Source organism: Corvus cornix, chromosome 15, assembly GCF_000738735.6.
Source record: "Corvus cornix cornix isolate S_Up_H32 chromosome 15, ASM73873v5, whole genome shotgun sequence".
Lineage (NCBI taxonomy): Eukaryota > Metazoa > Chordata > Aves > Passeriformes > Corvidae > Corvus > Corvus cornix.
The window spans coordinates 12,129,352-12,156,893 of NC_046345.1; the positions used below are offsets into that span (position 1 = coordinate 12,129,352).

Genomic DNA, 27,542 nt, shown 5'->3' on the forward strand with positions numbered 1-27,542 from the left:
CCGAGATGGTAATCTCACAGAACAGCCCCTGGGGTAAAAGATTAATGATTAGAATTACACTCAGGAAAACACTGGCTGATTTCTAAACACCTTCAGAGCAAGGTATAGCCAAGACATTCCACTGGGGTCACTTCCTAAATCCACTGGAGGGAAAACATGAGTGCTCAGTTCACTGGGACAGTGATTTTTGTTTCACCACCATGGATAGAGCCCCTCCATGCTCTGTTAAAATCAAGGGCAGAACTCTCCTGTTTTTAGCATGAACTCATCTTCGTTTCTCCTGCTCCTGGGTCATGTTTCGTTTCTCCTCTCTGCCGTCCTTCCAAAACTGAAACAGCAGCAGCAGTGATCAGATCAGATGACTTCCTAAGTCACACACACAGCCGTGGAAATCCCAAAAGAATCCTCTGGTTTCAGGTGAAAACCAAATGCTGAGACCGGTCCACCTGCTTCCCGCACAGCACCAGGGGCTGGGGTTATTTTCTTGTTGAGGACAGGGTATTTAAGGATGTGGTTGAGACGATGCGTTTTCTGTTTTTCAGTTTGACTTTCAGTTTGAAACAGAGAGATTGCTCTTCTAGTTAAACGCCGTCCCAGAAAGAAGGAAGGATTTCCAGAAGCCCCACTCACCTGGCTGTGGCTCAGCAGGTTGAGGATATCCACATCACAGTGATTTAAGGCCCTGTGGTCGCGATAAACGAGAACAGGTCCCCCCCTTCTTTGCTGGTTTTCTGAAAAACCCTGGGGAGCATTCGCTTTCCCCTTACAGAATGTTCCCAATATTCTGGGTTTTTTAAAAGCAGCTTTTAATCTTAATTGCTGTTGGGATCTTTGGGCGATCAAAGGGAGGATGGCCGTGATTCTTTGTATTACTCACTGCTGCATTAGCACCGGGATCACATACTCATTTATTTGGGTTGAGGAGGTAACAGTCTCCTTTCACTGCACGCACACAATTACTGTAAGCATGCAGGGGACTTGCCAAATGATGCATGAGGGGAGGAGGAGAATCTTTGAAGAAAATTGTTCAAACGTAATTTAGTTCACTAATTGGCAAGGGACCGTTACTAACGAATTGCTTCTGTTTTATGTCAGTAGTGAATCAGGTTGATGATGTGTAACATACATTAAGTCAGTTAATGAGAATTAACTAGAAATGCGACTAAACACAAGAAAAAGGGTTTTTCACCTTTAACTAGCCAAGCAGAATCACCAATAAATAAAAGGATATGTGTAAGTGGCTTAGATGATTCCAATCTGCAGTGGAAAGACTTTTCTTAGAATCTGATGGTAACCACAACTTTGAGGGAAAAAAAAAAATCAGACGCTTACTGTGGCACTTCATCACCACTTGCTTTATTTCTAACCAAGCCTGAAATTAAAATGACTAAAAGTCATTACCGTAAAATAGCTGATTAGAACCCAATGTGAACTGAGACAGTGAGTGAGTCCTGGCCCTGGCTACGAGACCAGGGCATCGTGTGGCCAGCGAAAGGCGTGTGGTGGCTTGGTGGTGGCTGTGTGTGCACTTTCACCGGGGGACAGGACACTTGGCATCCCCCAGTCTGCACCAGGCAGGCTGACGTGCCCCTAATCCTTGGGAATCACATGGAGAGGAGGGAGATTACCTTGCTGGAGCAGCCATAATCACAGCCATGCTTCACTCTCACCTCTGTGTGTGACCCAACAACACGACACGGCTTTGGGTGCAGGCAGAGCTGAAGGAATGTGGCCCTCAGAGCCCAGCGGTGCCAGGGCAGAGCTGTGAGGTGAGAGCAGGCCCACGTGCAGAACGTGGCTCACTCGTGGATGCGCAGCCCTGAGAGCAAACAGGGTTACAAAACCCAGGCAGAAGGAAAGTTTCTGGCTCACTGTGGCATGTGAACAAACTGGCTTATTAGGCCACAGGTGCAAAAATGAGAACACGGGAGTGAAAGTGAGGATAAAATGGAGAATGCTTGTGTTCTGCAGGTTTTGTGAAATAGGTATCAGGCCATGGAACCTGCCAGACACTGCGGGGGGCTCAGGGATAGGCAGGGGTCTGTTTGCTGTGGGCCAAGGGGGGACAGCTGCAGGACTTGCATTAGGATGGAAATCCAACACTCCACTACCTGGAGAAGGAGGGTGGCAGAACACCTCAGGGGGCTCATCTTTGGGCATTACTTCTGTTCAATCAGGCAGGTCCAGCCTGGCTTTCAACTCAGGCTTTTCAACTTTCTGGCCAAGCAGAGTCAAAGCAGAAGGGAGATGCATCAATCCCATCTCCTGGCAGCTTTAGGCAAGGAAAGATCACTGCTCCAGAAGTAAGGAAGGGCCCTGATGTCTGCAGCCAATCTTGGACACTGCCACAGCAGATGACAACTGCAGACTCTATGGGTCAGGTACTTGTCAGGTGTTGCTCTCCTTACCTGTATTTGCAGCCACCAGGTACCCTTCTTACAGCTGGTTCTAAACTGGGTGTATTGCAACACAATTTATATCACACAACTGCTGAGCCCCTCGGTGCTGCTTTAGAAATAAGCTGATAATTCAGTCATGGCAACACTACTTGCAGAGTCAGAAAAAAACCCTAAACATCCAGCACCAGCAGAAAATGTGTACAGATTAGTTTATCTCTGCACTCAGCAGAGATAAGACCCCTTCTTTGAAAAAAATCTAAGCTCTGGAAACAGCAGAAAGGATGAAGTTAAGCACAATGTGGTGGATCATGAGACATGCTGCCTGCTGGCATTGATACCTCAGAGTTCATCTAGAAATAATGCCATTAAATAGGGGTTACAGAGTGTCACAGGACAGCCCAGCCCCAGAGGAGGGGATTTACCCAGTGAGGGGCAGGAGGTGTGAGGGAAAGAGGCAGAAAGAAGCACACAGACACCATTCACGTGGAATGATAAATCCTCAGCTTTAGAACATCAGACAAGTGCAGCTGGTTGACAGTGCCATGACAATTCTGGTGCTTGTTGTCTCTCGGCAATCCAGCTTTCACGAGACAAATAAACATGCAGAAATACACATGGGATGGGAAAGAGTTAAAGATCTGTACCAGTCAGATGACAATGCAAACTCACACCTTCCAAATCTATTGTGTGTCAGAACGAACATAATTTCCTGCTGTTCAGAGGCAGCTTCTCTGGTTCACTGACCTTCCTTTTCTTCTCGGGTCCTATTACCTCTTCCTGGCTGAAGGCAAGGTTCAGGAGGTTTATCTGTAAGAACCATCAGAAACAGGGCTCATTCTCACAGGGCACACTCCTGCAACACGAATTAAAAAGTGCAGCTTCCAAAACTGCCATGTGTGTGCCTGGATCCTCTTGGCTTTGCTCAGTGTGATCCTGTTCCCCAGAAAAGCAATTAGGCAAGGAATCAAAACTGGAATACTGGATGGAGCTGGGAATGTAAGAGTTGTGCAAGCAACAGGTTCAGCTTCAGGGACAGGGAATGGGCTTGGTGGCACAGGGAAGAGAACCCATCTCCCCATCACTGACAGAAAATAGAGGGAGCAAGGAGATCTTTGAGGAATGTAATAGCTGATAGGGCATTGGTTTCTCCACCAGCCACTGACAATCGTAATATATGGAAAAGAAGGTCAAATTTGTGGTGACAGCCTTTCAGGATAAGACACACAGTCCCTCTGTTTGTACATCAGGGAATTCAGTGTGAGCTGGTCAATCCCAGGCCTCAAAACTACCTGTGAGTCTCTGAAAAAGAACTAAGCCAAGCAAGCTTTTTTCCAAAAGGCTTGACTTCCCTCTAGAAAGACACAAAGCTCTCCCAGAAATACTCTGAGCCTGCAAACCAAGAGGTTAAAAAACGCAGATAAATATATGTGAGAATATAAATGAGTCAATGGAACAGACACTTCAGACAGACCACAGGGAGATGGACGGCCAGGACGACAGCTGAAGTGTTGGCTGTGCCAGGGGACAAACTCACTTATCCTCCTTATCAAGTCACATATTTGCATTTCTACAATAATAATCTGGAGCTGCTGAGAGCAACGTGTGTTGTCGCCCACCCAGAAGGGACGAAGCACAGTCTGGCAATGTGGCCTCCCTCACTGGAGCTGAGCAGAGGGGACACACCACGGCACAGAGCTTCTCTCCAAAACTAAGTTCACTTGGATGACAGCGAGGTGAATGGAGAGGGAAAGGCGTGCTAACAGAATTCCTGCTCCCAAACAGGAGTACCTCCCTCTAGTGTCACTGCAAGGCATGAGGAACCCCGGAACTGCAGCAGGGGAAGCACAAGGAGTTAATAAAGAGCTATTCCAGAACACATCCCGGGGATGAGCACAAGGTCTCCAGATTACAAGATGTGGTCATTATAGAATTCCCCACTCACGTCACCAAGGCTTGCTTGCCATCTGACCTTGGAATGAGGCTTCGGCAATCTCTGCATAGCAATGGGCTTTCTAATGTGTGAAATAGCTCTGATTAGGGATTAACAGCAAAATACTTTGAAACAACCTCACTTCGCCTCTCTATCGTGTTTCAAATTGTTTTTCTTCCCTCCTCTTCATTATGAGCAACACAATGTTGCTTAATGCAAAAGTACAATTTCCTTTCCCTAAAAACAGAGAAAACAAGAATGTGCCAAAGTGGGCTGGGCAGGTTCTCTCCCATCCTGCACCATCAGGCTGACAGAGCTTTCCAAGGCTGCCCAAGGCATGTTTGCCTGAGGACAGAACCATAAGTGGCTCTGTGTTACAGCTCCTCACCTGATACTCGGCTGCTCCAACTGGCATTTTTGGCAGCTCTTTACTTGACTCTCCCTGGCATCGTTTTAACCTGTCTGGTTCTTTTTTTTTTTTTTTTGAAGTGAAGGGCCCAGAGGAAGAAATGCTGCATCCAAAACCTCTGCTGTGCTAACACAGCTGCAGGGTTTGTACCCTGTCCTGCTGGCCACACAATGAAGCAGGGTCACAATTCCCAATCTCCCAGCCCCATCACCCGGATGAGGCAGCTCTCCTATTTTAGCCTAAACCTAGCTAGAGCTGGTGCTTTAATTTCCTCTATTGAGGAATGGATCTTCCACAGCCCAGACAGCTACTCAGTGAAGATTCTACCCCTTTGCTATCCCTCCAGAATTTCCTGCATGGATGGGATACTTGTGAGGTGGAGAAATAGCCACAACGAGCAGCTGCTTGCACGCCAGCTCCCCCCAGTTTTCCTGCCCTTTACCACAGGCAGCACGAGCACCTCTCAGGAACCTGAGATGAGGAGTGAAAACATCCAAGGAAGCCATGGAGGGCTGTAGAGAAGCACTATTCACCCATCCAGTGAAGCAGATGTCAAGAGTGAGAGGTATTTCACCAAAGCCAACGTGTCCTGGCCTGTCCCTGCCCAAGCTCACGTAGGAACTCAGAGCCAGGAACAGACCCCAAGTCCAACTTCAGCTCCCATCCCTAACCAAACACTCCAGCTTCTTCCCCAGAAAAGCTGCTCAAAAGGGGATTAAATCAGATCCGACGTGTGCTTATTTGACTTGAAGCAGAAAGTAAACCTCTTCAACGGTGTGGCGAGAAGCAGGAAATCCCTCCCATTGATTAAACATACAATCAAAGCCTCCAGAAGTTCATTAGTTCTAATTTTTCCCATGTACTGGGATGCTTCACTTGAAAAACTGATGTGCAGAGCTTGGGCTGTGAGAACGTTGCTTTTCCTCTTACACAACCCCAGCCCCATGGATGAGCCAGGTGCTGTAAAAGCAGGTAGGACAAGGTGCAGCCCCTTGCACCCTCACCCTAAAAAGGGACCATGCTGACAGGTGGGACAAGCCCAGAGCAAGCAGCAAAGGAAGCAGCAGCTCTGTGACCTCCTGACTCTGAGTCCAAGGCAGAGTTCAGGGTCTGGGTCACACCATGAACACACAGTGAGTTTGAATCTCCTGTTTTACTACGTGTAAAAAAGCAATATTTTGCCACAGGAGTTTTCCTGCAGAACTCCAGCTAACTTGTGAATCATACAAGTGTTACTAATTTCTGGCATAAAACTCACAGGACAGCTGCGCGTTGTCTGGAGAAGATATCAGGCTAAAAATAGATTAGACTTACATTAAAACCTTCCCAAGGCAGACTGGTGGACAAAACGGAGTGAGCAGACCACAGCCACACTGCTATTCTTAGATAGACACAATCAGGACCCAGTTTTGTGCTCTGCAATTTGCAATCCCCAGTGTCCCCACGTATTCCGGCCAAAAAATTCCCAGCATAAATCGAAGAAAATTTACAGCTTTCCTGACATGTGTTTTGCTTCCCAAGGCATCCTATGCAGAACAGCTAAAATTGCACAAGAGCATTCGGCTGTGTCCCTCTTTGTCCCTGGCCTGCCCCATGCTGGGTTTTGGCACTTGGCAAATTTTATGCCCTCAGAAGAGTTCCCTTTGTCCAGGACACGGAGGGTTTTGTTTGGTACCTTGTAACTATCCCGACAAACTCACAAGCACATGAATGTCAAAAGAAGTGCAGTTCCATCGAGCAAGCTGGAAGAATAAGGACTGAGATACAAGAGGGAGCTGCTGAAATAAGGCAGAGTGACCCTCAGGTGTCAGGGCAACACAGTCTGTGCAGGGGACTCTCATCATCAGCGAAGTTAATCAGAGTGACCTGAGGCATCCTGTGATTTCAGCTGCAGCTATTACTGAGTCAACAGCACAGCAAACTCCTGTCACTTCCAAAAATCAAGCCGGTGACTCTTCAAATTGGTCCCCTAAGACCTAACTCCTGCCTGCTCACTGACAGCTGGCTGCTCCGTGCTCCCAAGCACAGCAAAAACCCAGGGTCACAGGACACATCGCGGTGTCAGTGAAAGGACGAGAGGAGACGGACACGAACGGAAATCACAGAATCACAGACTCCCAAGAATGGTTTGCATTGGAAGGGATCTTAAAGCTCATCTCATTCCACTCCCCTGCCATGGGCAGGGACACTTTCCACTAGGCCAGGTTGCTCCATGCCCCATCCAACCTGGCCTTGAGCACTTCCAGGGAAACACAAGAAATTCCATTTAAACATAAGGACAGTTTTGGCTTTTTTACTGTGAGGGCAACGAAATACTGCCAAAAGTCATCCAGGGAAGTTGTGGAGCCTCCTTCCTCGGAGATATTCACCACCTGAGTGGACAAGGTCCCGAGGAATGTTCTCCCTTTCCCTGTGCTCTGAGCAGGTCGGGTGGCCCTGCTGATCCCCAGCTGCCCCTGCTGACCCCGGCGGCTGCGCAGCACTGGGCTCCCATCAGTTTCCAGTGCCACGGTCACACTGACATCAGTGGCATCCATCCCGATTTCCATCTGTGACCATGCAGGAGGATCATGCTGGTTAGCATGAAAGCCAAGTGACGCAGGTGGAAGAATGAAAGGCCCTCAGTGTGGTGCTACTGTGGAAAGTTGCCACGTTTTTGTGCCCAGGAAACCATGCCAACACATCGCTGACTATCACCAGTCCTCTTCCTTTTCCTCAGCTCCTGATAAAACCTTTGCCATTTGGTGCCGCTCTTTTGTCTCACATCCCGTTCTGCACCTCGTGTGTCTTGTAGCTTTTAAAGCATTAATGAACAGATCTTTCCAGAGAATAAAAATAAATGCTTCAAAAATTCTTGTTAGAAGACAAGATTATTAATATCTCCCCTGCTAATCTCCTCCAGGGCCCTCAATCACACTGTCCACTTCCCTGATGGACATTCTCATTGCTGGATCACAATCACTTCCCAGAATCCTGATTCCAGCTTTGTAACTCAGGCGAAAAAGACAATGGATACTCCTCCTGCCTCCTAGGCTGCTACCCAGCAGCCCCTCATGGGATATTAGACGTGTCCAACCTTCATTTATGGGGATTTCTCCAGAGGGTCTGGCTGCTAGAATGCACGGCATGAACACATGGAATGGCAGCCAGCACGGAAGCGCCACGTCTTCCCGCAGATGTCCCTGGGGGAGCTTCCGGGGAATCTGAGGGTGCAAGGGTTAAATCTCCCTGGATCTGCGGGGTGACAGGCCTCACCTCTGCATGCGGAGATCACTAGGAAACTGCTTCCTGCACGCTAGACAGGGATAACTCATGGAAGGGATGAATGGCCCCAAGATACAGCTAAGGATCTGACGTGAACTGAGAGAAGCCAGGAATTTCCTGACCTCCCTGGCTCACTCCTCCCAGCATGGCCTGAGCTCACAGGAAGGAGAGGCAAGCTCATCTCTGAATCTTTCTCTCTTCATTGCTTGGGTCTGTGTAGCTTCAGCTGGTTTGGAGGGGAAAATGTTCTGGGAACTTCTCATCAGATACAGCCTCTCTTGATAGACAGACAGAGATAAACCTTGCTGCTTTTTTTCTCTTCTGCAAAAGTTCAAGATAATGACATTGCCACAGAAAAATGCTTTCCTATTGCTCTGCACATGGCAGGTTTCATCCTTCAACCGCCTTCTGTCGTGGCACTTCTGAACGTGGCTTGCCTGGGAAAAATCAGACAACAAAGGTCTTGATCTCCAAGCTGCTGTTCTGCAGTTGAACACACTTGTGCTGACCTTCACTGCCAGAAAGAAGCTCTGTACAAAACTTCAACTCAGCAGGGCACAGGAACCATGGAATGGTTTGGATTGGAAGGGATCTTAGAGCCCCTCTCATTCCACCCCTTTCCACTATCCCATTTGCTCCAAACCCCATCCAACCCGGCCCTGGCCACTGCCAGGGATCCAGGGGCAGCCACAGCTCCTCTGGGCACCCTGTGCCAGGGCCTCCCCACCCTCCCAGGGAACAATTCCTTCCCAATACCCCATCTATCCCTGCCCTCTGGCACTGGGAAGCCATTGCCCCTTGTCCTGTCTCTCCAAGCCCTTGTCCCAAGTGCCTCTCCAGCTCTCTTGGAGCCCCTGTGGGCATTGGAAGGGGCTCTGAGGTCTCCATCAGGGTAACTGATCCTGATCCCTGCAAACCAGGCAGGTATTACTGCATCATCCATGAAAGTCTGTGTCCCCACTGGCTTCCATCACTGCCACAGTCCCTTGGAGAAAGAGCACACGGCCAGGTAGCCAAGTCTTCTGCACAAGGAGCAGCAGCTGGAGGCCAGACAGACTGTCCTCTGAGGCCTAAAGCAGCCCTGATTCACAACACTTAGGTATGAACCTCTCCCCAGACATCTCAGTTGCAGACAGCTCCCATCAGGAGAGCTGATCCACATGGCAGGAGGCTGCCTACAGCAGCCAGTGAATCCCATAGCTGAATCCCTGAGCCATCACTGATCCCATTGGGATGTCCAAACAATGCCAAGTGTCAACACTCTCCCTCATGTCCCACAGCAGTCTACAAGCAGGGCCAGCCCAGCAGCAGGAGCAGTGTCTGGCAGCAGCTGATGAAGCCAGAAGCCTGGGAGGCAGAGCTGCCTGGTGCTGTGCTGATACAGCCACACCATTCCCAGCTCAGGGCGATCCAGGGCTCCCTGCACGGCTGCCTCACTGTGCACTGAGACTGTGCTCCAAGGACCACCCCAGAACTTCAGCCCACAGCTTCCTGATGGGAGATAAAAGCCTGCAGAGGCGTTCACATGGTCAGATTTTACTCATCTTCTAGTTTTGTTTCATTCCAAACTCATTCCACTGCAACGTTAGCTTACATGAAGACAATGCTGACCAAAATCAATTTTCAGGACAAGGACTTTAAAGGATGTTCCATACAAGAGGATAGAGCAGTTTGCCAAAGAACTGATAAGTTATCCCAAGTTCAGTGCAGGACCTCATTCCTGCCAGCAGATTTCTATAAGTTAAACCAATGGGCAGCAATTCTCTATTTTCCCCAACTCTTCCCAGCTCCTAAAATGCCAGTGGAAAGTAGGAAGATGCACAAAGATAGCACAGGAGGACAAACCCTTGGCTGATGCAATCAGAAGGCTCCTGAAGCCAGCAGAGGTGGGCTAATTTACATGCTGGTGTCTAACTCTGGATGATTAAGTGCAGAGATGCTCTGCTGGGAAAGGGCAATCTCTCATTTGATCCCGAGGATCATCAATCAGGAGATGGCAGATAAGAAGCCAGTAGAGTACATGGAAATTTTTCCCCAATCTGCAAAGCCCTCTGTCAGAGACTCTCTGTGGCCACTCCTAAAGGCCAGTTCCAGTTCTCACTGGGCAGGAAGAGCTGCTTCTCTTTTGGCAGATCCACATCCTTCGCCTCTCCCATGACGATTAGACAAAAATAAGCCTTTAATACTTTCATTCCTGGTTTTCCTGAAGAGCTATAGGTCAGGAAGATAATGACCAATAAACTCAATTCCAACAGCACAGTTTTTATTTTTGGTAACCAAGCAGTCAGAAGGATTCACTCCAGATGAAGAGCAGAAATGTGCTCACCCACATTTCCAAAAGCAACTTGTGACTGTGGGTAACGGTTTCAAACTCAGAACGTCTTGAATATCACAGCAATTTTCTGTGACACTCCAAATTGTTCTGGTTAGTTCAGAAAATCTTGGCATTTCCACCCCAACCCAAGAGCTAGAAAACACTATTAATAGTGTCTGGATGGCAACAAGGTGTTCACATTCACATCCCAACAGGTCTGCTCCTCCCCATCTCACCTACACCTGACCTTATCAGACAACACCTAACTCAGACTTCCCATCCATCCCAGCTTCTCCTCATTTTTCAAGAGAAGCTTGGCTTCCTGATTCACATGGAATACACAATGGTCATTTGTTTTAACCACTTCCTTCAGAAAAGAAGGGAAAGTCCCTCTCATATGGAAAAGAGTGTCAATTTTTTATTAGTGTGGGCTTTACAGTGATGATTCTAACTACTGGCTTGACTTTGTTTTTCCCTAAACGGAGTGAAATACTAGCCAGCTTCTAAGCTATGAGGTTTTAAAAATAGTATCAAAGAATACATAAAGAAAAGAATCTCCCAGGGCTTGGGATTTTTTTTTAAAAGTCTTTGGAAGCACATGATGGATAAAGTGATTCTTCCATTTTTCAGCAACTAATGCTGTTTCCACCACCTTCAGACACTCTCACTCCTGCTACCGAATTCTAATGAAATGCACATGCTGAGAGAGGTGTCTGGTGCTCTGCTGGCCACTGTGACAGCCCCAAAAGAAGGTCAGAGCATGAATCAGTGGGGCAACCATGAGTCGCAAACAAAAAAGGCTCCTGTTTTCATAGACAACAGAATAAACAATGATCAGAAGGAAAACGGAGGATGTGACATGGAAAAAAAAATATGGTTAAAGTTTGAAAAATACCAGCCTAGGCACAGAAGTTCATTTCTAAGATCCAGAGTCAAGGCAAATACCTCGCAGATGCCTTTAGAATGACAGGGTGTGTTGCAGTCTGCAGTTGCTGTCTGGGTTAGACACCCTGGGATTCTTTTCAACAGAGGCGGGGAAAATTTTAGTAGCAATTTCCTACTCTCATTAACTTATCCTGTAAAGATGCAGTTTCTGACCATTCAAGCTCACATGACTCTCAGCTCATTTGAATGGGAGGAGGATCAAGGGGGAAGTCTGGTGGTATTCAGAGATTTGCCCTGTCACTGAACAAACCTCTGCACATGCCCATGAGTTTGGGCTCTGATGGTGAATCAGGGTTTGGCTGGGCAGCCTTCAGGGTGAGATTAACTTTTTACTTATCTAAAACGACCTACCTATCTGGTCTATCCTAATTCTTTGGGTTGCCCCAACAACCATCAAAAAAGAGATCAGTACCTCCAGGGGATAATTCTTCCTACCCCAGAGGGGTAACCAAAATGGGATAGGATTCATTAAGTACCTGTGACTCATATGTAAAGAAAGTCTAGAAGCAAGAGGGGAGAGGTGAAGACCATATTAGGCAAAAAACACACCCTTCAAACCCAAAATAGGGTGGTGATTTCAGACCCTTATCCAAAAGGCACGCATAGGTAAACCAGCCTGGCTGGGACAGAGATAGGCTTAGTCTGTGCGTGTTACTCACAGGTACCAACTCTAGAGAACAGAATCAGATTCTGGTATTGGATGGAGGAAATAAGCTGATTGTGGAAAGCTTTTTCCTACATGCTTCCAGTTCATGCTTACATCCCTCTGCTACTCTGTAGCCTCGATGTATTGTGATCCTGCACAATAAATCCACTAATGGTAGTGAATTTGGTGTCATCTTTGATGATGCAATGATCCATGGCAGTGAATTCCCCTGTGCCTGGAGCATCTCAGAACCACTAAAGCTTCCTCACCTGCTGACATGCTCTTGAGCAAGGCATCCTGTCCGTCTCCTTTATTTCCATCTTCCTCTTTCTACCTGCAACCCAAACAGCAAAGAAAAACTAGCTTCAAAGTGCTTAATTAAAAAAAAAAAAAAATCCAGAAGCCTGACTAAACCACCAAGGCAAAAATCCCATGAAACTGTGTAACCTTTGCTCTCAGACACTGCCAGCAGTGGCAGTTTATTCCTAGAAAGAGAGATTTCAGCATAAAGTGTCATCTGAACATCAGCTTGCAGCAGCTCTATCAAATATAATCTTCCTTTCAACCTGGATCTAAGAAAACAAAGCCTCTGTCTATACATGCCCTGAGTGTGAGGGGTGGGGGAAAGAAGGGGAGATCTCCCCTGGTTAGTATTTATTAACCTTTCATTAACAGTGTCATTAAAATTTGAGGGGGTGTCCAAAGTGCCCCAGTTTCATGAGATCAGGCAACTGCTTAGAGGAGGAGGATCCTATTAAAATCCCCAGAGCAACACAAGTGGCAGGATGAGTTCACTCCTTATTAGTCATCAGGGAATCAGCAGGAGAAAGACCTGCAAAGGTGATTTCACAGGCAGGGAAGCTGCTTTATCCTGCTGCCCGGCAATCCCAGGAATGCTATTTACCATTTTGTCACTAGATGGTATTGTTCCACAGGCTATATCCCAGAGCCTCAAAGGTCAAACACAGCATGGTATAGCAGAGGCTGGGTTGATTAAAGGCAAGAGAAAAGGCTTTTTTTCTCATGTATTTTCATGTATGTTTTCCCACATGGAAGTTATTAGCAAAAGTCAAACTGTAACAGCTGAAGGAAAAGAGCTTTGTTGGACATGGAGATAATGTAACTCGGTTTTGATGATCTGTGCGTTTCCTCCATATCTCAAAAAAACTGCTGAGATAAAGAGCTGCAAAGATACTGATACAAAATTAAATGTTTCTGTTAACAAACTGAGCATAATCAACCAGCCCTTTGTTACAGGTCATTCTGATCTGTCACAAAATTCAAACAGCCTGACAAACTCTGCTCATCCAAAATCTAAATATTAGAGAATCACAGAATCACAGAATTAAGGAATGGGTTGGGATGGAAGGGACCTCAAAGCTCATCCAGTGCCCTGGGCAGGGACACCTCCCACTGTCCCAGGCTGCTCCAAGCCCCAATGTCCAACCTGGCCTTGGGCACTGCCAGGGATCCAGGGGCAGCCACAGCTGCTCTGGGCACCCTGTGCCAGGGCCTGCCCACCCTCCCAGGGAGCAATTCCTTCCTCTAATACCTCAAATAACCTACTGTTATTAACAGCACTGAAAGACCTTACCCAGACATTGTGTGGGATACAGTGTACTGGGATACAATCAGGAGTTTTGAAACTGAACATTTACCTTTATCTTCAAGGCAAAAAGATGCTTCCATTTTCCTGCCTGGATGGGTGTCACTTTTGTCCCCTTCATGCTCACTTGAATCTGCTCTGACAGGGGGAGAGTGACTCTGTAAAGCAGATGATATTTTGTCTTAATACCATAACCTAAGAAATACACCCAGGAGGTAAATCCATAAAGAAAATGTTTCTTTTAAGGAGGTTTTTTCTAGATAAACTCTGTTCTTCCAGTGAGAATCAAATAGAGCTATTTCTATACCTTTGTGCTCTCCTCCTCTTCCTCGCAGTCCAGCCCTTGGTGGGAGATCTCAGTAGGGCCATTCTTCTGGATCAGGTTGCTGTCAGCCTTCCTCACCCTCTTCTTGTCAGTTGTCACTCTGACTTTCATAAGGTGGAAGTCAGTGGACACTGACCCCACTCTCAGGTTGACGGGATCCCCACTAAACAACAGGTCACCAGGGCTGCCATCTTCCTTGAAGCCAGGGGGCTGGTAATCCTTGGGAGTGACTGCACAGGGAGAAGAAACCCACTGAGGTCAGGGAAACTGAGCTCCATCTCTCCTTAGTCTGATTTAGAAAGAACAATTGTGAACCAGCTTCAAGTAACATCGACTACTAAAAATATTCTGGTTTTTTTTTCTTTTTAGGAGGAAGGGACAGAATGCAAAGGGAAAAATGAGCTGAGCAAATATTATCAGGGGGCTCAAAGAAAAAATTATTTTAGGATGCTGAGATACCATTAAAGTGCTGGAGCAAAACCTGACATTGTCAGTACCTTAAAGAAATAAACTCAAAAAAACCCCAGGGAAGAAGGATGTCTCCCTTTCATACCACGTGGGCTGTACTTCTTATATGGATTTCAAACCTTTCCTAAAAACACCTGCCATCCCTGTGCATCAGATTTACTGTTACACCATTTCTCAGTGTTATCAGCCAACAGCTTCTCCCATCTCCCCTTTTCTATGCTTTATTTTACTCACAGCGCTCACGCTTATTACAGAGACTGATGGAATTCTTCCCTAAGGCACACACTGCTCTCCACCTACCATCGTTGTAGTAGAGGAGTTTCATGGTGAGGGTGATGTCATTGGGCAGTGGTCCGAGGTCCTGCATGAGCAGGTACAGTGTCCGCAGCAGGAGCCTGCTGGCCTGTTTGACATCCTCGCTGCACAGCCCAGTCACAAATTCCCTGTGGTTGCTACAATCGGAAGAAGAAGAATAAGGGATTTGTTATCCTCAGTCATGAATATTCACGATCCAATTACACACACAGAGCACCCACTGACTTGTCTGAAACCACCAGTGACAAAGCTACAATGTCTTTATGTAATTTCCAGATAAACAGGGAAGTGAAACAGGCTCCAGGGATGGGGTGGCATCAGCAGAACACCCGCTCCAAACTCAGAGGCCTGGCATTTACATTTGAACAGACTTCGGAGCTGGGGCAACCATTATACAAATGTCATGACTCACTTCTTTGAACATGATTAAATTGGATCAAAGGATCATAAAACAAGTGCCTTTCACCTAAGCAATTTCAGGAATGAGAGGAATGAGTTGAGGATCCCATTTGTAGCCGATTCATCACAGGGGCTATTTTCAAGTCCATTCTGCAGTTTTTGAAGAGAAGTGAATTGCATGTTCTCACTCAATTCCATGTAAGAAAAAGCAGCTCAGAGGCACATTTTTCAGCAGTGATGAAGGGGCATTCCTCTCACCTCCTTCACCCATCCAAATGTCAGCTGGCTGCTCCATGCCAGCAGTCCAGACAGAGACTCACGGATGACATGAGTGGGATGAATCGCACTCCAGAGGAGTTTGTTTCTCTTTGATTAAAACAGAGGTAGATGAGATGAGCAACTCAAGAGCAGTCAGCTAACTTCAGACAGAGCAGATGAATCACTGTGTGACTAAGGGACCTGAACTTTCCTAAACTTCAATGAGAAGGGGTCACAAAGATGCGTAGCTCCTTCATTATGTCTTTGGAAGACCCCTGACATTACACGTAGGCTGGAGGGTGCCCAACACAATCACTCCAAATTGCATCAAAAGCAGTAAAAAACTAACCCAAGAATATCCCAGGGTAAACCTGACTGACTGAACCATAGAAAGGAACAAATTAAGACTGAATCCCCCCTCCAGGTGAGCTGCTTTGTGCCATGAAAATGAGGTGGCTGTGGAACAGCTTGACTTCCCAAGGTATGGAATCACAGCATCATTTAGGTTGGAAAAGACCTCTAAGATCATGAAGTCCAAACTCTGTGGTATTAGATGTACACTGTGGTCCTTGATTAAATCCTGTATGTTCAGAAATACACAGTGAGAGAAAAATGTTGGCAGTGCCTAAAGGGGAATATCCATCACCTTCACAAACTGTGGGATTACCAGATCAGAAATGGCAAAAGGAAAGTTCGTAAGAAAAAAAGAAATGAGATGTCCATAGGAATTAACAGGTCAAGCACTGCTTCAATATGGGAATAACACTGAGAATTTCATGCAGGCATGAGTCAAAAAGCAGAAGATAAGGAATTGAACCTTGGAAGGACTGGGATCCATGGCAATGAATTCCTCCAAAATCCATCTAAAATGAGGTAAAGACCATTTAGAAGAAAGTTTCCCCTTATCCCTTGGATGCGATGATGCAGCCCCACAAAACGTCTCTCCCAGAGTGATTAACTCTGAGTTTGCACAGGATGACAACTGCTGCAGGTGTAAAAGGCAGCGCTATCAGCTGAAGGAGCTGCTAGCAAAGATGACACAATTCCCTGATCTGTGCCAGAACATCGGATTATTAAGGACTGCAGGGACACGCATGAGCCTGCCATAGCACTGCCAGTCCTGAGGAAACAGAGCCCAGGAATCCAGTGCAACGGGCTCTGGAGCCTGAGAGCACATTCAAACACGACAGGAAGATGGCTTGGCCTCTCCCTGGATGACATGAATGACACCCAAGCTCCACGTTGGGACTGTCCTTATTTCTAGGAACTAATGAGTAAGGCTGATTAAAACCCCAGAGTTTTCAAGGACCCTCTATTATCTTTCAAATCCCAGATCTCCTCTTCCCCTCAGTGTGGTGAAGACAACGGACAGCAGCTTCGAAGCAGAAATGGAGGACACAGCCAACAGGTCACTCCAGAGATAATTCAGTTTCTCCCGAAAGAAAATAATTTTGCCTTGTGGTACAAATTATTCGGATGTGTTTAGAGAAAGAGCAGCTAAGGGCACACTCCGGGAGTGCTGGGGAGGAGCTTCCTGAGGAGCAAACAAGACAGCAAAGCTCTCTTGCTGTCCAGGCAGGTTCCAAGAATCATCTTTCACCAATGGCAACTGCAGAACAAAGTAAAAACAGGTTAATTATTTTTCTTTGCTTTCATTATAGCCAATGGCCTTTGATAGTATTTATTTGAAGCTGCACAGGGCTATGGTCTATTAACACAGCTTAAAATATCTAACAGAGAGTGCCAAAAAGAGGCAAAAAGCTGCTACTTCCTGACACACGTTTTGCACCATCAGCTCAGGCATCCTAAGTGAAAGTTCTCTCAGGTCACCCATGCAGGGCTGCTCAAGCAGAACACACGTATGCAAATACCCGAGGGAAAAAAATCCTGGGCACAGGCTCATGGTGAAAGGGCTCAAACCTGAGCAAGCTTCACCTGAAAGCATGAGGATGTCTGGTGGAAGTGCAAGAACACTTCTTGTCAGCTGAGACAGCAGCAAGCTCAACAACTGGGCTGGTTTCTGCATTGCCTCCCTGATGAGGCACTGCTTCTGTCAGCTGTCCTTGGCTCAGGTGCACTTTGAGGGCCTCATGGTGCTACGTAAGAGCATTTCAGCTCATGCCCCCAGCAGTTCATGCCCTGTAAGGTGAATATCCTCAACTCTGATGGTATTTACACGTGCTTAATGACTTGGACCTGCTCAAACCACAGAATCCCAGGATGGTTTGGGTTGGAAGGACCTTAAAGCTCATCTTGCTCCACCCCCTGCCATGGGCAGAGCCACCTTCCACCAAACCAGGCTACTCCATCCAACCTGGCCTTGGACACTTTCAGGGATGGGGAGTCCACAGCCTCTCTGGGCAATCATAAGCTGCAGCTTCTTCATGCTTCAAGAACACAGTTTCTAGTGTAACCCTGAGAAAATAACCCAAATCCTTACCTGCTGATGTCCATCTGGGGCACCTTCTTTTTGTACTTGAATTTGAATTGATACAGTTCAGTGACTGTCTAGAGATGTAACAAGAGAGAAGAGAAGCAGAAATGGGTCACTTTGAGTAACAAGATGTGTCCTGAGCTTGGAGAGTCCTTTCACACTCTCTGCCAGAGCACAGCATTAATTTAGTGACATGCTGACAATTTTAACTCTATTACTGCCTGCACAGGCTTTGGCAAATTCTCGTAACAGCCACATCTTACCCAGCACTGAAAGAATCACAACAAAATTACCAACTTCCTGCCTCCTCCTTCTACTTCCTCCATGGGCCTGGCTCTCCAACTTTAGTCTCTAGCAAGGCTCCAGGGCTGGCCAGTCCTCACAGTGTTTCCTTGAAAAAGGAAAACTGGGAAGCTGCATGGATGACCAGTGTCACAAGGAAGCCTGGCCCCGTGCTCTGTATGGGGACAATGGCCTGGAGGACTCTTCCCACAGGGAAATCCAAACAATATTGCATGGGAAAAAGTCGCTGAATTTCACCGGAGTTTTTTTTGAGGTAGACAAAAATCGGGGATGATTTTCCATTTAAAAGGATCAGAGAATAAAACAATTAGGAAGAACAGACAGCTTCCCCCCAAGAGAAAGGGTCTATTGTACACCAATTCCATGCCTATAATTCACTTCTTCCAGAGACAATGAGGTCGATTAGTGGGAGCTCAGCTGAGTCCTTAACTCTGAGCCTTCCTTGCCAATCCCAGCCTTGGCATGGCTCAGCTCCTGCTCTGTCCCCAGACTCTGAGGTGCCACGCAGCAGAACTGGTTCAGGTGCAAAGGGTCTGCAGCTGTTCTCTGACCTCCAGCATGGATGCACACCCTCACTCCTGGATCACACCCCCAGATGAAACAAAACAGGAACACAGCAGGGAACACTGAGAGGCCAAGGACAGGCACTACCCAACGAATCCATCCAGGTCTGAAGGGATTCCTGACTTCTGTCCTACACCTCTCTGCATGATGACAAACCAGCTCTTTTCATCAGGGCTGTTAAAAAGGTGGTTTGCAAATGAGTTGTTTTGAACTTCCCATTTTTCTTCTTTGGGAAACTAAAACAAAACTCTGAACATGCCCATTAGTTGTCTGCTAACATCCCTGCCTGAGGCCCTGGTGGGCCCTCAGCCTGGTGTTTGATCACAATGCAGCTCACTGAGCTGGCACTCTGGAGTGAAGGCACAGGAACAGAAATGGGGTCACCAAGTAGCTATGTCAGGGTAGGACTTAAGCCTCCAACTCCACTCTGAATACAAATGTACTCACCCATGTCTTCAGCTGCCTCAAAGATTAATTAAGACTCTTTCTTACCTCAGGATTGGTGTAAATCTGTTACAAGAAAGCACAGTGAGGGCATTCTCCCCGGGACAACTTGAACCAGTGACTAACAAGGATATTTTCAATTTACAGCAGAGATTGTGCTATCTTTAGTGTGGGATCAGAGAAAGGAATGGCTGGGAAAGAGCCTTCCTCTATCAGCAGTCAATACTTACCACTTCAAAGACAGGTAGAAGTGTATGTAATATTGGAGGAATGAGGCTAATTCCCATTCCAACTCTCACAGGCAGCTATTGATGCCTGGGGTTTAAGTGCTCAGATGATGCACAGACTAGATGGTGAGCAAAGCTCCTGGTGCTTTGCAGGGGGCTGGGGCCAACAGCTGCCTATGGAACCACCAGTGTGTGGTTTCTCCAGGACCAGAGTAATAAGGAGGACTCTTCTGCAGGGGGAAATGGAGAGGACACGGCAGCTTCCATGACAGGAATCACATAAAAGTGCTTCTCAGAGTTTAAGGACACAAATAAGGCCTCAGTCAGAAGTCTGACATGCTGAGAAAAACATTTCCATGCAGCCTTGAACTCCACGTTTACTGTATCTAAGAAAGGTCACAGCTCTATTAAAAATCACACACACTTTAGCTTCTCCTTTAAAAAGGCCCAAACGGGTTGACACAACCTTGACTCCGTATCTCTTTCAAGCAGGGGAGGGGAGAGAAAACCACTTTGTATTCATTTACTTACTGCAAGGACAGCCACGTGTAGCTAAGGAGGGAAAATCAAAACAAAACACAAAATCAACATCTAACCTTAGTGAGCAAAGAAAAGCAAGTCCTATCAAACCCTGAGTGCCTACACAGGGAGAAGGAATAGATACACTCAACAAACCAGGAATTAAAACCCTTTTTGCAGATTCTTCCCAGCACAGCATCAGCAACACCTAGTGGCCAGTTTGCCTGGCCTGACACAGTTTCCCAAAAAATAACTCCATGCTCAGCACTCTCCCTTGGGACTCCTTTCAAACAAATCCCCAAATACTGATTTAAAACTCTTTACAAGAACACCCATCCCTAGCGAAGGTTCATATTTGCTTTCTGCTGTGAAATTCCCCAAAGGTATTTAATTTATGCTTCTATCAAGGAACTGCACATGGGACTGCCCTTAAAAACAATCTTAAAACACACATTAAATCCCTCAGGTTTTCCTTAATCCTTGTCAAACAATTAATTTATGTCTCTCATAAATAACAAAGGGCTAAATACCTCCTAGAGCTGTCAGCAGGCACTAAACTGTGCTCACAACGTTGTTAATTATCTTGTGCACACTGACAGCTGTACTGATGTCTGAGAAACACTGAGATCATCAGTGCCAGAATGACCAGTGCTCCACCTGGTTGGGAGGAGCTGGGCTGGTGAACAGTGCTGACACAGAGGACAGCAACTGGTGGTTTTCCCTGTGCAGGGCAGTTTTTATGTGGGAATCAGCAAGGAATATGAGCACTTGCTAGCTGGTTTTGTCCCAGAAGCAGTTACATACCTTATTCGATGAATTAAGAAAAAAAAAGTGATAGATTCTGAGCCTGAGAGAAAAGCCAGGAGGGTTAGAGAAAATTAGATGAAGGGGAAATACCAGGGACAAGGAAATGAAGGATAGCAGAAGCACAGAACCTCTCTCAAGAAAATAGGCAGGAGATCCAGATCTCAGCTCTGCCTGGCAGAGTCTCTATCAGACATTAGAGAACACAAATGTAGAGCACAGAACTAAGAGCAATCCATTGCAGGCTGCAAATTGGTTCCCACACCTTGGACAGGTGAGCCCAGAGAGCAACAGTGGTCAGGACTTGAGCTCAAGGCATAAAATCTCAGATCTCATACACAGGGCAGCATCTTCCCCCTGTCCCACAGCTGTAAAGGCTGTCGTGTGCATCAAAGATCACAAGAGAAATACAGCAGGAATGGAAGGACAGCTTTGTCCTTACTTTATGAAGAAATAGGACACTCCATTAAAAAAAGTGAAAAAAACACTTACATACTGCTTCTCCAAAGCATCAAAACAACCTTGAATCCTGCCAGGGAAAAAAACCATGTTAATACTAACCAGAAATACTTATCTCCTGATCTGTAAACACACTCATTAGATGTGGGTTAAAGAGCATTTTTTTCTGGAATTAGGACAACACAACCAACAACATTTGAGGTTTGCAAAGTCCTTTCCAGGTCAGTCCTGAAGGCAGCGTCCTCCTTTCTGCATCTGTGCATTGTTTATACTTCTGGGGCATTATCCTGTCAGCCCAGAGCCCGCCTGAATCCTGACAAAGACAAGGATTGGAGGCCAAATGCTGGCTCTGAGTGTGTCCCTGCTCAGTGCTCTGTTCCAGCTCCCCAGCCAGAGCACTGATGGCTCTTTTCCCATCAGCCTTGTACAGAGCTCGGCTCAATCTGAACATGCCTGGTCTTGTAAATCTTTGTTATCTGATGCAGAGTTTACAGCAATGGATTTTCTCAAAGCAGTAAATATTATTTGAAGCAGCAATGGCCAGATATTTACTCTTGGAGTCAAAGAATGTGCAGCAAGGTATCTCCTTAGCACATCAGAGACAGTTTTCCTGCTTGTTGGGAACATGCCAACTGTGAAATACATCCTGAACAAAGCTGTGCAATATTTGGAGAGGGAGATAAAATACTGTACATACTGAAAAACAAGTGCAAGAATCCCTACCAAAGTGAAACTAGAAAAGACCAAACACTACGGAAAGGATCTCATGACAGTCTTTACCCTCTCTCTGCACCTCTGCTGCCACATGTGTTCTGGGGCCTGACCATGACCTCACTGCAGCCAACACTTCCACAGACCTCGAACTCACATGATCTCAGTCACTAATCCTGTCCTGCTTACCCAGGGGCCAAGCACCCCCAGCTGCAGTGGGAGCTCCCCTGGCACCACGGTATGATGTTTTCCAGTTCAGGAAGAAGAAGAATGCAGGGGCAGATGTCTCCTACTCAGCACAATCTTGTCTTGGTTTCGCTGTTACTCACTTACCACTTGACTATCTGCAACGATCCCAGACAGCTTTTATCTTCTCGGAGAATTTTTAGACAGAGGTCTGCAAAACCAGATTTAGCACATAGTTACAATCCTTATCACAGCTCTTGGGCAAACACTGAAACTAAGCCAATCCACCCTCCCTTTTTTGGATGAAGTTTTATCTGAAGGTCCTTCCTGAGCAGAAATGTTGGGTTTCCACCGAGAGTCCCAGGTGGGCTGACACAAACTTATTGCTGGGTTTGCAAATGTCAGAGCTTTCCTCAGAAGCCCTGGGCTCCCCAGGAAGAAGAGTTGGAGTTACAGCTTTATTTCAAAACACCAGCAGCTTTAACCCCTCTTCCCTCCTCTTCTCCACTCCATCCTATCCCAGCATTCCCTAACACCTTCCCATCTGCTTTCAGATTTCACCAACATCCATGTGAGGTGATGTCTCTATGAGTGTGCTCACAATAAACTATTTCTGTGAAGCTCTTCCACACAGCTCCTTCTACCTGTGCTTCCAGGCATTCACAATGGCAAAAGGAAAACCTGTCCTGCAGGTGAAGAGGTGGATTAATAACACCTTAGCACTCAACTAAGGGGCTCCTGAAGATGTGAGCAGGCCAAAGGTTAACATGCTCCATCAAAAGGCACTAGACAGACCTGACATTTGACCAGAGGCTTTTCAGAGTTAGGGGATCAAGAGCCAACCTGGGATTTCTGTGCCTTCAACCAAATCTACAAAGTACACGTGAACATGTTTCAGGGCAACTGATGCCATAAGGGACAACATGGAAATGGACTGGAATGTGTGGAGACATTTCACACTTTGAATGATCATAAAGACATTCATGAATCAAAGCATCACTAATTCCTGGGATCGTGTGACAAGAGTTTGGCTCTGAAAGTCCTTTTTTTCTCCTTAAAAAGTTCTGATTCCCAAAGCACATGTGAGATAGTCTTCATGGAAAAAAACCCCAAACCCCAACAATAAAACTGTTTTAAACTGAAGGAGGGATGATTTAGATTAGATGTAAGTAAGGTTTTTACAATAAGGGTGGTAAAACACTGGCACAGGTTGCCCAGAGAGATGGTGGATATTCCATTCCTGGAAATATTCAAGGTCAAGTTGAATGGGACTTGGAGCAACCTGGTCTACTGGAAGGTGTCCCCACCCATGGCAGGGGGGTTGGACTCGATGGTCTTTAAAAGGTCCCATCCACCCAAACCATTCTACAATTCTAAGAAAAACAACAAATCTACTTTCGATCTCCCAAGGAAAACTAAAAATGTGAGCCTCATAGGTTCAAAAATCTGAAAGAAAAAAAACCCATTCCAATAAGAGTAAATTTTTAAAACTTTCTGATTTTTAAGTCACTCTCCTGGCTCTGAGACCTGATTCACGGGGCTGGCAATACCAAGGAATGACTCTAAACCAAGAGAAACACCAACAGAGAAGCCAGGAGCTCGAGGTTGTCTTCCATGCTATCAGAAGCTCTGTCTGCACCCAGACTTGAGAAGACTTGAGAATTTGCAGCCAACTCCTACCCAAAGTGCACTCACACATATGCACAGCCAGAAGGTAACACACAAGGCAGATTACAGCTAAAATACAGTGAGTAGAAAGAAGCACTCAGCACAGATTGCAAGTGTTACCATCCAGATAGCGAGTGCCGTAGGAGCTCTCTGGGAACAGCCCCCTCATGTAGGTTATGCAGGACACGGAGACAGCCAGGAGCCTTTTCACCAGCACCAGGGACTGCTGCTCCGTGGTGATGTTCTCAGGGAATAGCACTGCTTCCTGGAAAAGCAAGGCAACACCAAAAATAGCACCCTCTTAAGTGTAACACAGGGATTATATTTAGAAACAAGTCTCAGCAGGTGGAAAGAGGGTAACTTAGAAATGTAATTTTAAGGCTTCTCTACTGCTTAAGCTAGGCAGGGAAAACTCGTGTCTAAGGTGGGTGGAATTAAATGATTTAAGGGTAGAGATCAATAGATCTGACATCATTACTCAGACGCAGAGGGTTGGACGTTCCCTCCCCTTTACCACATTCCCGCCCCCTCCACTGTACCAATACTGGCACTTAAAAGACAGTCACCCCCCAAAAAAGGTGTGTATTTGTAATTGTGGAGCCACACAAGTGCCAGGGCTGGTGTGGCAGCTGCTCCTGTACCAAAGGCTGCTGTTTTGAGCTCTGACAGCAGCCTGAGTTGCCAACAGAGTGGTTTTAACTCCAAGCTGTAAAACAGCACCTGGAGCTATGGTAAATACACACTGTGTGATGCCAACAGGAACAATGCAGTGGACACTGCACTAAATTTACTTCTATTACTTTATTGCTGTTCTTCCTGCTAATAAAGCTCTGCGCACACCTAATGAGCCTACATTTATTGAGTCAAATCATGTCAGAGCCCCACACTGCTTCTTCCTGAATTGGAATTAATCCAACTAGAAACAGTGCAGACAACAGAAAGTGTTCCCACCTCCGCAGGCACAGGCGTGCCAGGTCCCAGACTGAGAGCTAAGATTGTCTGCACCACCATATTTTAATCTTTTACCTTAGAGCGCTTTTTCTTTTGCCTGAGCAGCTGCTGAGCAGCCATCCTGTCCTTCAAAGACCTGCCTTCCACTTCTAACTAAACCCTGAAAAATAAAGAAGATGTGAGACACATGGAAAACATAGTTACTGCTATTTCTCATCTATATTAAAGTAAGAATGAGATTCCTTAGAGTTTGAAAGCTAATTGCCAGGCAGGACAGGTAAAGCAAAGCAAACCAAGGGTACTCCATGGCACTGAGCCTGCAGAGCATGGAAACTGCTTGCTGGTAAATGATCAATAGTATTTGAAATTCAGGGCCACAACTGCACCTGGTGTCAGTCGGTGCCACTTCAGAATGCATTTCTCATATTCCAAACCTCAAATGTTAATTTCTACAACCATTAGAAAGTGTGAAGGGGGAATGTGAAAGAACTGGAGGTCTGCCAATAGCAGTTAATATTTTAGCAAGGGTAAGCAGGAAAAGCGCTAACATCAGTCTTGGCCGGAATAAGGGAATGATTCTTCTGGGACACCTTGAAAGGTAAAAAAAAAGGAGAAAAAGGAAAAAAAAAAAAAAAAAAAAAAAAAGGAGAGAAGTCCAAATTGTTTCAGTTAGACAAGCCTAGATTGAAGAGGAAAATACTCATTTTACCAGAATGGGGAGCTGATTGATACAGGTAATAACGTTGGATATTCCATGTTTCTCACTTGAGTGAGGTGCTTGATTGAGCACCATCTGACAATCCTGATTAAAAACTTCCATTAGCTGGAATTAACAAGACCTGCGTTAACTGGTTTGAAAAACGACTTGCTGGGAGATCTCCACAACTCATTGTAAGTGGGGGATGTCAATGAAAGGAAACACCATGAACGGGTCCCAGAGGGACGCTGCCGTGTCCGCAGCCAGTCGATATTCCCAGTAACAATTAAAGTAATAGCACAAACACAGCAGGGTGATTTAACTCCTGACCTAATGCAGCCTTTTATTAACTCAGCTGATCCAACCTTGTTCTGCAGTTGCACCTTTTGTGCATTTTTTTTCCTGTGGAAGCCTCATTTCCATTTGTTGGCAGTCATTAAGACATGTTGATTGGAACATGGTGACAGCTTTTATGCTAAATTTAGCACTTCTTTTAGTAATGAGGACAGATTACAGCTATAAAAGTATATTTAAACAAATACACACCTGCAAAATTTTTAATGTGTTAAATATTTTAGCAAAGTTGCTTTTTTTTTACCCAGGCACTGTGAGCAGGACTGGAATGCAATCAAAGCAGACAAAGGTGTTGTAATTACAACGTGAGGTTGTTAATTAAATAAAGCTGACTTAGGTGAGACAAAGATATAAGAGGAAAGAAATATAAGGTAAGACATAAGAAAATGGTTTTATAAACCATACCACATTAATACTGATTTACTGAGGAGGAAACATCACACAGATCAAGCTGAACCATTACGGCCCAGCTGCTCAGATACAAGACTTTGGCATCAGTGTCTCACCTGGGCTGGCAGGGACAAAAGGTGCCCTGGAACTCCAACACTTCCCCACTCTGCAGCCACCTTATCACCGAATATCAGGAAATAACTATTAAACGGGAAAAAAAAAAAACCCCTCATCCTCAGGAACCCCCTGTTCCCCGGCACCCTCAGCCCTGCACCCCTCACTCTGCCCCTTGTGCCTGATGTTGGACACGTGCGGCACCGAAACCCTTAAAAAAACAGCCACGGCTCCGAACATGGGGTTTACGCCTTTTTTGGGGAGGGTCCTGGGGGCTTTTATGAGTGGAAGCCCAGGCCCGGCCGGGTCCTGCCTCTCACACGGCAGCACCGTGAGGCACCGGAGCCCCTGAGGGACCCCTGAGACCCGTGCGGGGGCGGCGGGGCTGAGGCGCGGGAGCCCCGAGGCGCTGAGGGACCCCTGAAGCGCGGGGGAAGCCCCAGAGGCAGAGGAGGGTCCCCGTGGGGAGCGGGAGGAGCCCCCAGAGGTACTTGGGGTCCCCCTGAGATGCGGGGAGTTCCCCTTAACCACTGGGAATCGTTGTGATGTACGAGCGATCCTCCTGAGGAGCGGAGGGACTCCTGAGGCACTGAGGGGTCCCTCAGGCGCTCCGGGCCCCCTGAGGCGCCGAGGGGCCCGGTAAGGAGCTCCCTGAGGAGCCCCTGAAGGAAGGGGGGGGGGGGGGGGGGGGTCCTCCTGAGGCGCGGGGAGATTCTAAAGCGCTGAGGGACCCCTGAGGCGCTGGGGCTCCCCTGAAACGCGGCCAGGGCTGGCCCGGCTCCTCCCGGGCGCTTCCCGTACCTGCGCCGCCCACCCCGGCTCCGCGGGCTCTCCCCTGGGCACGGTGCCGCCGGACCCCGCGTGTGGGCGGTGCTGGGGGCGGGCAGAGGCGGGGGCGGCCCAGCCCGTGAGGCGGAGATTTGGCCCTGGCCCTGGCCGCCTTCGTATGTCGTCACCTCTCCATGGTCCCGTGGCTCTTTTTGCCCTTGCTGTGCCCCTGTAGCTGATCTGTCCCTGTCCCTGCCCTTGTCTCTGTTTCTGCTTCTATATCTGTTCCTGTCCCTATCCCTGCCGCCCTGTCCCAGGAATTCGGGCAGGATAAGGTCCTGCAAAAGCACGGCCGTGGCGGGGGCAGTAGTGTGATATAATATCTGTTTAAAATCACTTTATAGTAAAATACTGGGCTTATTAGCAGCATATCACCCCAAAGGAGGTACAGATGTAAGTTACTCAAATCCACGTTCTTAGAATATTCTGGTACTTTTCTAGGGAAAGGGAGTCTTGGTATCACCCCAACTCAAAGGCATCAGGGACTTCACAAAGAGCAGAGTATTTTGGAGCCCGTGTCACAACCTAGGCAAGGAGGCAGTTCTCTATTTCATTGGTATCTTATTTACAGAATAATCTGCCTAAACCAATTCTTCCCATCTACAGGTAAT

At 46.9% G+C, this 27,542-nt stretch overlaps 1 protein-coding gene across 2 annotated transcripts; it reads right to left on the reverse strand.

Moving 5' to 3' along the window:
* Nucleotides 1-2,877: 2,877 nt before the first annotated feature.
* On the reverse strand, nt 2,878-26,987 carry HORMAD2 (HORMA domain containing 2). Of its 2 annotated transcripts, XM_039561316.1 has the most exons (14): nt 26,905-26,987; nt 26,106-26,190; nt 24,624-24,708; nt 23,718-23,862; nt 22,077-22,140; nt 21,066-21,102; nt 19,782-19,802; nt 19,072-19,089; nt 17,719-17,786; nt 14,607-14,758; nt 13,821-14,068; nt 13,566-13,671; nt 12,177-12,241; nt 2,878-3,206 (listed from the first exon to the last, which is right to left on the reverse strand). In XM_039561316.1, the coding sequence occupies exons 3-14, from the start codon at nt 24,666-24,668 to the stop codon at nt 3,090-3,092; spliced, it is 1,086 nt and encodes a 361-aa protein (XP_039417250.1). In that variant the 5' UTR covers nt 24,669-24,708; nt 26,106-26,190; nt 26,905-26,987; the 3' UTR covers nt 2,878-3,089. The 2 variants fall into 2 exon arrangements, with proteins under 2 accessions (XP_039417250.1, XP_039417251.1); XM_039561317.1 differs by lacking the exon at nt 19,072-19,089.
* Between the last annotated feature and the right edge of the window lie 555 nt (nt 26,988-27,542).